Consider the following 13,289-nt stretch of genomic DNA (forward strand, 5'->3'; position numbering starts at 1 on the left):
GGTCCTTGAGACAGCAGATCTTCTCGCAGTGGCAGCCGCCACGGAGGCTCTACGGCCAGGTGAACGATGTCCGCGTACCAGGACCGGCGAGGCCAGTCCGGCGCCACCAGAATCACCAGCGATTGTTCCGAGGCCAACCTGCGAAGGAACCTGGACATCTGACCCTCTGTCCTGGAGAACCAGGGCGGTCAGTCTGATTCCCAGCTCTGCAGATGCCGTGTCTTCATCCGAAGATCCACTAACTAGTGCTGATAAAATAAACAGCTAGCAATGTAAAGAAAAAATTACATCTTTTGAAAATAAATAATTTTTGTTTATAGAGCAAAAAATAAAAAAAACGGAGAGGTGATCAAATACCACCAAAAGAAAGCCATTTGTGGGAAAAAATTTATTTTTGTAAGATCTTACCGTAAAATCCTTTTCTCTTAGCTCATTGACAGACGTAGTCCTCTTGATTAATATCAGATTGGGTTATGCTGCCCTCTACAGGAGTAGGACTAGGCAGAAGGAAAAACGTTCTGGCCACACCTTAGGGGCAGTCCCAGAGGGTATATCCTCTTCCTGTCTGCTGCAGGAAATCAGTTCTGTCACAAAGCAGTGTCAGAGAATTTAACCCAACCCAACTCAACAGTAGAGGGGCGGGTACTACGTCTGTCAATGAGCTAAGAGAAAAGGATTTTACGGTAAGATCTTACAAAAATCCATTTTTCTCTGTCGCTCATCATTGACAGACGTAGTCCTCTTGATTAATATCAGATTGGGACGTCCCAAAGCAGTGCCACAAATGAGGGGTGGGAACAGAAATCAAAATCCAGAAGGCCCAACCGGAGCCAACCAGAAGTATCAAGGGACTCATCGAGCAAACAGATGAGACCTACCCAACAAACCCTCGAGGTAGACCAACAGTCTCCTCAAACAGCGGCCTGCAGGAACCTTGCGGCCAAAAGAGGCATCTGACGATGCCATCACATAAACCTTATACAATATTGTAAAGGTATGAACCGACGACCAAGTAGTCGCCTTGAAAACCTGAATCACTGACGCCTGATGGCGGAAGGTCCAGGAAACACTAAGCGCCCGCGTAGAGTGCGCCTTAACAGGGAACGGGGGATCCCGACCCTTAAATAGAATAAGCCTATACCACCGTCTGTCTGATCCATCTAGAGATGGTCGTGGCAGAAAAACAGGCAACCCCTTCTTAGGGCCATCCGTGATCACAAACAGTGATTCCGTATTACGAAATGAATCCGTAGTATTCAAGTATACCCTGATCGCCCGAACTACATCCAAGGAATGCAACGCGAATTCGAGGATGACTGGGCTTAGGACACAGGGAAGACAATACCATGTCCTCATTCAAATGAAACTTTGAAACCACCTTAGGAAGGAAGGATGGATTCGGACGAAGAACCACCTTATTACTATGAACCACCAGATATGGGGAACGACATGATAATGCGGCCAGTTCTGACACCCTGCGTGCAGAAGTAATGGCCACCAAGAAGGCCACCTTCTGGGATAAAGTAAGCAAGGGAATCTCCCTGATATTTTCAAAGGGAGGTTTCTGAAGAACCAGACAGCACCAAATTAAGACCCCAGGGTGGTAAAGGTGCGCGCACTGGCGGAGCCAGGTGTCGCACCCCCTGGATGAAATTCCGCACCAAGGAATGAATAGCCAAAAGCTTCTGAAAGAAGATTGCTAATGCTGAAACCTGACCCTTGATAGCACTCAAGGCCAGCTTCTACTCAACCCCCTGTTGCAGAAAGGCCAATATTCGGCCCACCGAATAACAACGTGGAGGGAACCCAAGGGATTCACACCACGCAATCTAAGACTTCCATGTGCGATGATAAATCTTTCTGGAAGTCGCTCTTCTTGCTTTAATTTAACTAGAGTAGGAATAACTGAAGCTGACAATCCCTTGTCCTTCAGCACCTGGGTCTCAATAGCCAGGCCGTTTAAAGCCAGCGATCGTAAAGCAGGATGGAAGATCGGTCCCTGCGATAGCAAATCCTCCCTAAGAGGAAGTCGCCAAGGAACGTCTGCGACGAGCCTGACCAGGTCGGCGTACCAAGCCCGACTAGGCCAGTCCTGATCTACCAGGATGACTGGGATTCCCTCCACCTCTATCCTGCGAAGAAGCTTCGGCAGTAACTTGAGAGGAGGGAAGGCATACAGTAGCTGATACTGCCCCCACGGGGCGATCAGCATGTCTGCGGTGTCTGCTAGAGGATCGTGGGAGCGAGCCACAAACCTCCGCACTTTCCTGTTGAGCCGAGATGCCAACAGATCCCATTCGGGGAGCCCCAACGGAGGCACAGTTGGTGGAATACCTCTTGATTGAAGAGATCATTCCCCTTGATCCAGAATCTGACGGCTGAGATAATCTGCCTGCCAATTCATCCCCGGAATGAATACCGCAGAGAGAGCTGGAACAATCGTTCCGCCCAACGAAGAATGCTGGCCACATCTATGGCCGCCAGGACACTCCTGATGCCCCCTAAATGATTGACATAAGCCACTGCTGTGGCATTGTCCGACTGGATCCGCACCGGGCTGCTCGATCCAATGCATCAGACAAAGTCTGATCGCTCTTAGTTCCAATACATTTATCGGTAACCTGGACTCTTCCAGGGACCAAAGCCCCTGAGCAGATAATTGACCGAGAATTCCTCCCCACCCGGATAGACTGGCATCTGTGGTGACAATCGTCCAGTATATTGGAAGAATGACTTCCCCTGGCTGAGCATCGGAGACCGAAGCCACCAGACCAGAGACTCCCTGGTCCGCTCGCTCAATCGGATCCGATTGTCCAGAGATTCTGGATTCCGATTCCATTTGAGAAGAATCTCTTCCTTGAAGGATTCGGGTATGGGACTGGGCAAATGGTACTGCTTCGAAGGAAGCCACCCTCAAGCCCAGGACCCTCATGCAAGTCCGAAGAGAAGGCCAGTTGTCGGATAGTAACAACTGAATTGCTGATTGAATCTTCCGGAGTTTCCCTGCCGGAAGGAATACTTTGCCCTGGATGTGTCTAGAATTAGACCCAGATATTCGAGCCTCCTGGTGGGAACCAGAGAAGACTTCTGCTGGTTCACCAGCCACCCGAACTCTTGCAAAGAGATCATGGTGATCTCTAAGTTTTGTAACAAGATCTGCGGAGACTCCGCACGGCGCATAAGATCATCTAGGTAACCTAGAATCGATATGCCTCGTTGACGCAACAGCGCCAACACTGGGGCCAACACCTTTGGGAAGACCCGAGGAGCTGAGGCGAGACCAAAGGGCAACGCCGCAAACTGATAATGGTTCTCTTCTACGGAAAAACGCAGGAAACGCTGATGTCCTGCGTAAATGGGAATGTGAAGATAGGCATCCTTGATGTCTATGGACGCTAGAAAATCCCCTTGATGCAGGGAGGCTGCTACTGTGCGAATGGATTCCATTTTGAATTTTTGTATCTTGACATGCTCTTAAGTCCAGAATTGGACGCACCTTACCCTCTTTCCTGGGTATTGTAAACAGGTTTGAATAAAACCCTTGAAAACGCTCTGTCCAAGGAACGTGGACTACCACTCCTTGTTGCAGTAAATCCGTGACCGCTCCCCGCAGAGCTTCTAAGCGATCCGGGGACAGTCGGATATTGAAAGGGAAGAATCGCACCGGTGGGAGAGATCGAAACTCGATGTTGTAACCTGACCTTATGACTTCGCGAACCCATTTGTCCGGGATTCTGGAAAGCCATGGATCCGGAAACCGGCGAAGACGTCCCCCCACCCCAGCTATGGGTGGGGGCGCACCTTCAGGCTTTAGTAGTCTTATCTTCAGGTCTGGAGGAGCCGGGCTTTTGCTTGCCCGACCAGCGCCCCTTAAAACCTCCCGAAGGAGTTTTGGAGGGCTTTGCTTTTTCGCTCATGGGGCGAAAAAACTTCTTATGGGCGGAAAAGGAAGGCCCCTGTCTCTGACGAGGTCCTTTACCCTTAGTACTTTGTGGCAAGAAAGTGCTCTTGCCTCCAGTGAGATCCTTGATAATCTCATCTAAGTTGGCCCCAAATAGGCGCTCACCCTGAAAAGGGAGATTAGCCAAAGCCTTCTTGGAACCTTGGTCTGCCGACCAACATTTTAGCCACAGTATACGCCTGAGAACCACTGCTGAGACTGATGCTCGCCCCAATAATGGAGTGGCGTCTAGCGCAGCGTCGCAGATAAACTGTAACCCTTGTATCATCTGTTCTAACAGATCTGATACCGCCTGAGGGATATCACTCCCTTCTAAGTCCCGGTGTAACCACTTGGTCCATACTGTTACAGTTTGAGAAACCAGACCAATAGCAATTACTGGTCTGAAAGTTGACCCACTCAGGGAAAAGATGGCACGAGACATGGCTTCCACCTTACGATCCACTGGATCCTTAAGGGACGGAGCATCCTCCAATGGGATAACCGTAGATTTGTTCAATCTGGAGATTGGAGAATCCACCATAGATGGTACTGTCCACTTCTTGAGGAGGGATTCCTCGAACGGATAACGCCTATTAATGCGTTTGGAAATAGTAGGGGCTCGTTTTGGATGACCCCATTCTTCCTTAATTACATTACCGAAACACTTGGGTAAGGGAAATACTTTCGCCATTTTGGCGCGTTTATTAGTACCAAATGGAATCTCAGTATCAGCTACTTCTGATGGTGTAACCTGTAGTCCTAAGGTTTCCCGAAACGGCTACAATTAATGCGTTTACCAACGCTTCCTCTCGGGCTATGGTAGATGTTGAAACATCCTCCTCACTGTCTGAAGAGACAGTACCCGAGACACAAACCCCAGATGAGGTACCTGCAACTGCAGGGATAGGCTCAGACTCTGAATCTGAAGTTTCAGATGAAATGGGGGTAGGCGGGGGTCGCTTCCTTGCGCCCTGTCCCTGACAAGCCACTTCCACCCGGGATACAAAAGTTTCCAAAACTGCTGACAATGACTCAATAGTCAGTGGGGAACTGGAGGGTCCTGCAGCCACCTTGAGGGGATCAGGTGGCGATACATGTGTGGCAGGGTCCATGTTAATCCAGGACACTTTGCCAGTGAAAAAAAATTTAAAAAAATAAAAATACCTTTTTTTTTTTTTTTTATCTGAAATCCACCAGCGCAATAGCGCCCCTCAGTGTACCTGCTTTGGACCCCCACAGAGAGAAAGAGAGACCCCAAGGGCTCACCACCTGATTCAGAGAAGTTTCCTTATCAAACTGTTGTCAGCGTTGTCCTATGCAGACTGGGAAGTCCTGTACTAGGTTTCCCGGGTGAAAGGAAGTGGCTCCGCCCCCTGTGCACGCCTTCCGGCGTTCCCAGCTACTCCGAGGTCGGCTGGGCACATCAAACATGGCCGCCCCCATGTAGAAGACAATAGACTTCGAAAAAAATGGCGGCCTGCGTGACCTGCGGACGGCCTGTGTAGGCAATGCAGACATGCGGTCTACAACAAAATGGCGGCGGACTGCCGAACTAGCGTGGCTCCTGCAGTGCAGCGGCCTGTGACCGGCTCTGGAACGGCTGATGGGGGCCTGTCGGCCTGCGGGGAGCCTGGCGATAGCTACAGTCTAAGGTAGGCTATACCTCCTTTGCTCTGGATGCTTATATGTTTACTATGGTAAATCGAACCAGGCTTCCTTGGATCAATCTGCTGGAGAAACCAAGGTTGCTGAAGTGTCAGCTCCCAAACCAAGGTTGCTTTTAGAGTGTTAGCTCCCAAACCAAGCCAGCTGAAGTGTCAGCTCCTAAATCAAGCCTGCTGGAGTGTCAGCTCCTAAACCAAGGTTTGCTTAGAGTGTTAGCTCCCAAACCAAGCCAGCTGAAGTGTCAGCTCCTAAACCAAGGTTGCTAGAGTATCAGCTCCTAAACCAAGGTTTGCTTAGAGTGTTTAGTTCCCAAACCAAGCCTGCTGGAGTATCAGCTCCCAAACCAGATCACACTATCCAGGGGATAGGTGAATTTGTCATAGGCTAAAAGGGGGAACCTTAATGTCAGAAAGGATCCGACCATACACAGAGGGGCCCGTATCCCAAAAAACCCCACAGGGGGGAAGGGGGAATATTTACTCACCATACCGGAACTGACGGGCACCCTCTCTTCACAGTACCCTCTACACCGAGATGGGGGGCTGTCGACCAATACGGACGCCGTGACTCTGCTGGTTCCTGGCGTTCAAGCGAGACGTTCAACTCGCAGGGTCAGTCCCCGTCTAATGGGACTATGTCGCGGCCGACCCAGCGCGGAGCTATGGTCTGCACGCGCTCGTAGGCTGAGCTGGGGCGACCACTGGATCTCAACATCCAGCCCGTCGCCCGGTCCCGCATACTTACTTGAATGTGTCGCGGCCGACCCAGCGCGGAGCTATGGCCTGCGCGCGCTCGTAGGCCGGCTGGGGTGACCACTGGATCTCAACATCCAGACCGTCGCCCAGATCCGGCGTGATTTGCTTGAAGATCTCACAGGAAACCTGGAGAAAACAACTACCTAAAAAAAGAAAAAAGTTTTTCTAAAAAAATCTTGCCAGGACCAAAAGATCCCAGCAAGGAGCTTAGGTCCTTACTCCTGACTAGACAGAAAAAAAACTGATTTCCTGCAGCAGACAGGAAGAGGATATACCCTCTGGGACTGCCCCTAAGGTGTGGCCAGAACGTTTTTCCTTCTGCCTAGTCCTACTCCTGTAGAGGGCAGCATAACCCAATCTGATATTAATCAAGAGGACTACGTCTGTCAATGAGCGACAGAGAAAAAAGGACATCAATTTTATTTGGGTCACACGACCGCGCAATTGTCAGTTAAAGCAACGCAGTGCTGTATCGTAAAAAATGGCCTGGTCAAAAATGGTTAAGGGTTAATTCAGGTTCAGGCAAATTATTGGAATCAGCAAATGCATCTACCTGAGAATTGGCTGATTGGAGGAAAGGCACACACCCCCACTCCACATATGCAGAGGAATGAAGAAACTTGCAGAGTAATACCTATATAGGTTGAACTGGATGGATTGAGGTCTTTATTCAACCTCAACTACTAAGTAACTTCGGATAGACCAGCTCGCTGCTTATCTAGCTCTAAACAGCCAACCATCCACAAATTTCCAGCTGCTTTCATCTGTGTCAGAGAACTTTTTAGAAGTTATCATGCTGATAAAGGAACAAAAGCAGTAGAAAGACATGGCACTCAGAGCTTTGGAGAGAGAGATAAGTAAACACTACAGATTATGTGCACAGGTCAGATTTCATGAATGGGGTTTACAACCACTTTAAAGTTACAGTAGACATGAAAGCGGAGTTCCGGGCACAAAAACATTTTTTCAATGAACATACCCCTGGGACAGTCAGGGCTAGTACATTCCACGATTGCTAGCCTCTGATCTGTCCCGGTTCGCACTTACCTGCAAGAAGAAATACTCACTTAGAAAATTTCTTCTACAGCGTTGCCATCTCTGTCGTGGGCAGCTGAAGCCAGCGCGATCCTCTTCTGCGTCCTCTTCCGCGTCGTCTTTTCCCAGAATGCGCCTTCACCGGCCCCCCTCTCGTCACTTCCGGTGCGGCGCCACATTCCAAAACAGCTTCTGGGCATGCCCAGAAGCTGTTTAGCAGGGAATGCGGTGTCGCACTGGAAGTGACGAGCGGGGCCGGTGCCGTCGCATTGATTCCTGGGAGCGATGACGTTCAGCTCCCAGGAATCATTGCAAACCGGAAGTGACGGCGCGGGCCGCGGCCACAGAGGGAGGAAGTGGAAAATAGGTGAGTATTTCTTTCTACAATTACAAGGTAAGTAAAAAAAATAAAATAATCCTAACTATCCAATTCCTTTTCAGGTGAAGAAGAGCAAGCGGATGGCCACAAAATCGATTAGGTCCATTTTGTGCCCGGAACTCCACTTTAAGTTAGGCTTTACCAGAAATCGCTTTGAGGTTTATTCCAAAGACAACAATTTAAATTTTATTGAAAAAAGCCTATGAATCATGGGTAAAATTTGTATTGAAACTTGTGTAAAAAACAGAAAGAATTTCTATAGGACTCCTGCCTTTTGCCTGCCGAATGCTTAATGGTTGTGGATTTCATAATTTGAAGAAAAAAACCCTTTAAAAAAAAAAAAAAAATGGATAGAAATAAATGAGTAAAATAGCATTATATACTGTATAAATTTCACAAACCGCTTTATCTGCTCTAAAATATATTGTGAATGATAACACTGTTGTGCACTCTCTCCAATGAATTAGACTGTACTTACATGGTCAGCTATGGTACGCCCTAATTTATCCATTCGTGATCCAGCTTCTGCAATCTTCTTGGCTGCACTAATCACATCTGAAGTATTTTTAAGTGGTCCTTTCCCTCTGTAACAAAGTTAAGCAGGTTGTAGCTCAAATGTATAAATTGAGTTTTTAAAAATCCAGCTGTAGTTTATGGATTGCCACAGCATACCTAGTAAAATCTGTCATCTCCATCATTATCATGCACATCTGCTTAGCCAGAACGATGATGTCATTTCCACTGTCATCCCATTTCGATACTTCAGCATCCAGTTTACTTTTTTCTTCTTGAAAGCTAGCAACTTGTTCTGCAATTTTAGCTTTCTGTTCTTGTGGAAGTTGAGCCATGATTGCCTACCACAGAAAAGACGCAAAAGCACATTTTTAAAGAGACACCTAACATACCACGCTTCCCCCCCCCCCATAACTTTACCCCCATAAAAAAAACATTACAGCATACTTTTCACAAAGATATTTAAACTAGAAATCATTTGCACAGCCCATTAACCGTATATGCGGGACTATAAACATTTTTTTTTCTTTTCAAAAAAGTTTGCATATATAATCTCCAAAGAATGAGTTATATGGCAGTCAACTTGCTACATTTTGAATCCTCGCAACTAGCCACCACTTTTAACAATATAGAAAAATTTGGCTCAACACGCAAAAAGGAAGAAAGGGTCAGTGTGGCGTGTCTGCATTTCTTATTTATTGTAGGAGATAATGTGTAACCTTTTCATTTTATATATATATATATATATATATATATATATATATATATATATATATATATGACAGAGATCTACATCTATCAATATCTCTATCATATGTTAGTAGCAGTTGTGGGTTTTACACACATTGTGTGTAAATTGGACATTTTTATGTCCAATTTACATATTCCAATATGTGCCAGACAGGACAGCGTTTTGCCTCCGTTTTGCTGTGGGAGAGGAGCACTATAAGTTTGTGGCATTACCCTTTGGTCTCGCCTCCGCTTCTTGGGTCTTCACAAAAGTGTGAGCCCCAGTTCTGCGTGAAGAGGGGGATTGTGGTACTGGGATACCTGGACAACCTCCGCTTGTGAGCGGAGTCCTCTTTTGCCTTGATTGACAACATGGAGACCACTGTACAGACCCCGAAGTGTTTGGTTGGCTTCTAAACTACCAGAAATCTGCCCTGCTTATCTCCAGAAAATTGGATTATCTGGGTCTGACTCTGGATTCAGCTCTAGCCAGAGTGTTACTTCCTCGGGACAAATGCCTAAAGTTGCATGCTGCGATTCATCTATTGCTGTCCAGCAGGTGGTCCCCCCTCCAGACTTGCATGCAGGTGCTGGGGCTGATGACTTCTACCTTTGAGGCAGTTCCATTTGCACAGTTCCTTACGAGGTCCCTCCAAAGGGAGATACTGGTGAAATGGGACAAGTGTCCAAAGTTTCTGGACAATCCAATTCGGCTGAGCCGGGAAACCAGGGGTTACCTGGTCTGGTGGCTTCACTCTCCAGCTCTTCAGCAGGGCAAATCTTTTCTTCCCTTGTATTGGACAGTGGTCACTACGGATGCCAGTCTGTCCGGCTGGGGTGTCCTGGGACTGAGCTCCGCTCAGAGATGTTGGACGCTGGAGGAATCCAGACTATCGATCAATGTCTTGGAACTTCAGGCTCACTGGACAGATTGGCTCCAGAGGCACAATGCCATGGCAGTGGCTTATGTCAATCACCAGGGTGGAACAAAAGGTGTGTTGGCGGCTCTTTAAGTAGCCAGCATTCGCTTCGTTCTGGCCCTCTCCGCTGCACACATTCCAGGAATGGAAAACTGGCAGGCGGACTATCTCAGTCAGCACGCGCTGGACCAAGAGGAGTGGACCCTTCACCCGGATGGGTTTCATCTGATATGTCTGCAGTGGGGCACCCCCCGAAGTGGATCTGTTGGCATCTCGGCTTAACAGAAAGGTGCCAAGGTTTGTGGCAAGGTCACAGAATCCCCAATTGACGCCACAGACGCTCGCCCGTGTGGCCAGTATCGTTGGTCTTCCCTCCTATCTGCGCAGGATTGAGGCTGAAGGGATTCGGGTCATTCTGGTGGCCCGAACTGGCCTAGCCGGTCTTGGTACGATTGGTCGCAGACATCCCTTGGAGACTGCCTCTCAGAGAGGACCTGCTGTCCCAAGGGCTGATCTTCCATCCTGCTATACAGTTTCTGGCTTTGACAGCCTGGCTGTTGAAAGCCAGATGCTCAAGGATAGAGGTTTCCCTCGGCGATTCCGACACTGCTGAACGCTAAGAAGCCTACCTCCAGAAATGATTTACCATTGTACGTGGAAAGCGTACATTTCGTGGTGTGAGTCGGTCGGTGTTCACCCTCATTCTTTTTTGGTGGCTCGGATTTTGACCTTCCTTCAGCGAGGTGTTGAGCAGAAGTTGGCCTTGAGTACCATCAAGGGCCAGGTGTCTGCCTTGGTGGTCTTCTTTCAGCGACCCTTGGCCATGAATTCATTGGTGCGTACTTTTATACAAGGGGTTTGACATTGCACTCCGCTGGCGCAGTCTCCTCTACAGCCGTCAGATTTGAACTTGGTGCTCTCTGTTCTCCAAAAGCCTACTTTTGAAAATATTTGGGAGATTCCCCTGCTTACGATGTCTCAGAAGGTAGCTTTTTTGATGGCCATTACTTCTGCTCGCAGGGTGTCTAAACTTGCGGTGTTATCTTGTCGTACCCCCTATCTGGAGGTGCACAAAAGATAGGGAGGTTCTTCGTCCATGCCCGTTGTTCCTGCCTAAGGTGGTCTCTGACATACATTTGAATGAAGACATTGTGTTGCCTTGTGTCCCAGGCCCGCTCATCCCAAGGCATTTGCGTTGCATGCCCTGGATGTGGTTCGGGCAATTCGGGTGTATCTGGTAGCCACGCCCTTTCGGAGGTCAGACTCACTGTTTGTGATCACGAATGGGCCAAGGAAAGAGCTGCCGGCTTCTTCTGCGACCGTTTTCAGAAGGATCAGACATACCGTGACTCAGGCCTATTCTTAAATTACTTAGAACCCCCAAACAATATGTGTGTGAATATATATACATACATACATACATACATACATACATAAATACATACATACACACACACACACATACACACACAGAGTCTGCCAAAAAAAAAGTCGCTACGAAAAAAGAAAAAAGTCACACACTAATATTTTGTTTGACCAGCTTTAGCTTTGATTGCATTAATTTTTAACCAAATGATGGGAGAGTCGGACCGCAAGCCTTCTCCAGCACATCCTAAAAGAATGGGGTTAAGTTCTGGACTCTGTGGTGGCCAATCCATGTGTGAAAATGAGGTCTTATGCTCCCTAGACCACTCTTTCACAATTTGAGCCCGTTGAATCCTGGCATGGTCATCTTGGAATATATCTGTGCCATCAGTAAAAAAAATCCATTGATGGAATAACCTGGTCATACTCATTGTTTGGGCACAGGCAGTAACTATCCAATAGGATAGTTACTGCATGCTTAGTTTAGTTAGTTGCTTAATTCCAGGAGGCAACTTTTTTTTTGGCCGGACAGTATATATATATATATATATATTTTTTAGCAAAAATCCCTAGAGAATAAAATGGCAGTCGTTGCAATACTTTATGTCACACTGTATTTGGGCAGTGGTCAAATTTTTTTGGAAGAAATACACTTCAATGACTAAAACAAAAAAAATAAATAACTAAACGAAACCGTAAAATTGTCCCAATTTTTTTGTATAATGTGAAACATAATGTTACGCTGAGTAAATAGATACCAAACATATCATGCTTTAAAATTCCTCTCCATAGGCGATGCTTTAAAAAAATTTAACTGTTACCAGTTTAGAGTTACAGAGGAGGTCTTGAGCTACAATTATTGCACTCACTCTAACGATCACAGTGATACTTCACATTTGTGATTTGAACACCATTTACAGTTGTAGGCGCGACTTATGTATGCGTTTTTACTTTAGCGCACAAGCACGGAGGGATGGGGCGCTTTAAACATTTTTTTTTCCCCCTATTTAATTTTTTTTACACTGTCCCTTTGAAAATATTTTTCTGATCACTTTTATTGCTTTCACAATGAATGTAAACATCCCTTGTGACAGTAATAGCCAAGTGACAGGTACTCTTTATGGAGGGATCTGAAGTCTAAAAGACCCCAAAACCCCTCCTATGCACTTGAAAGTATTCAAACACAATAGGCTAGGTGGGACTTTAAGTGAGACCCCAGCAGGTAGTGTCCGGCGTCTCCATCCCTGCATCAAGAAAAAAATAAGGTTGAAGGATTATAAGAGGTGCATGGAAGTCAGCCAGCCCCCAGTCTGATGTACTCACCCTCCAGTCTGATACAAAGAACAGGGGTTTAGTTGACACACATTTGCAAACGCATGTGTAAGCTGCAGAGCCACTACACGGCACCCTGTTTTTCTATAGTTCCTAACACTTCCTAATTTAGTGTCTCCACACTGGGAGCACATGGCTGCTAATGGATGGATGGGGGAACAGGTGGGAGGGAGACAGCCCAAACCTCCCCCAACCCACCCCCATCCATGACTGGTCTGTTGTCTCAAAACTCAAGTAACTAAGTTGTAACGATGGTACAAACTGGAAAGGACCAGCTGAGAAGCATTACACCTCCATCCCCTTGGTGGATGCAGTATAAAGACAGATTGGGATTTTATATATGGGGCATGGCCGGTAAAGCACAATGCCTTTTCAAATCAGACTGCATCCACCAAAAACGTACGAAAATCGCACGGTGGGACTTTATATGAGGCACCAAGCTGTAGGCAACGCGTCTCCATCCCTGGTTGCTTAAACACAATAGGCTAGGTGGGACTTTAAGTGAGACCCCAGCAGGTAGTGCCCAGTGTCTCCATCCCTGTATCAAGAAAACAAAAAAAAAAACAAAAAAAATCCTTCAGCCTTATTTTTTTTCTTGAAAGTATTCAAAATGCCAAGATCAGTGTTTTGAATATTTTGGATTTTCTAAAACT

General features: G+C 47.0%; 1 protein-coding gene across 1 annotated transcript in view; it reads right to left on the reverse strand.

Moving 5' to 3' along the window:
* The window catches only part of CTNNA1 (catenin alpha 1), a 342,634-nt gene that overhangs the window by 53,443 nt on the left and 275,902 nt on the right, over positions 1-13,289 (reverse strand). The window contains exons 15-16 of the mRNA XM_082255676.1: positions 8,450-8,631; positions 8,256-8,361 (exon numbers count right to left, since the gene is read on the reverse strand). Of these exons, the coding sequence (XP_082111802.1) occupies positions 8,256-8,361; positions 8,450-8,631 (288 nt within the window). The remainder of the gene's footprint in view (positions 1-8,255; positions 8,362-8,449; positions 8,632-13,289) is intronic.

The sequence above is a fragment of the Pelophylax lessonae genome (genome assembly GCF_965119305.1).
Source record: "Pelophylax lessonae genome assembly, chromosome: 4".
Taxonomy (NCBI): domain Eukaryota; kingdom Metazoa; phylum Chordata; class Amphibia; order Anura; family Ranidae; genus Pelophylax; species Pelophylax lessonae.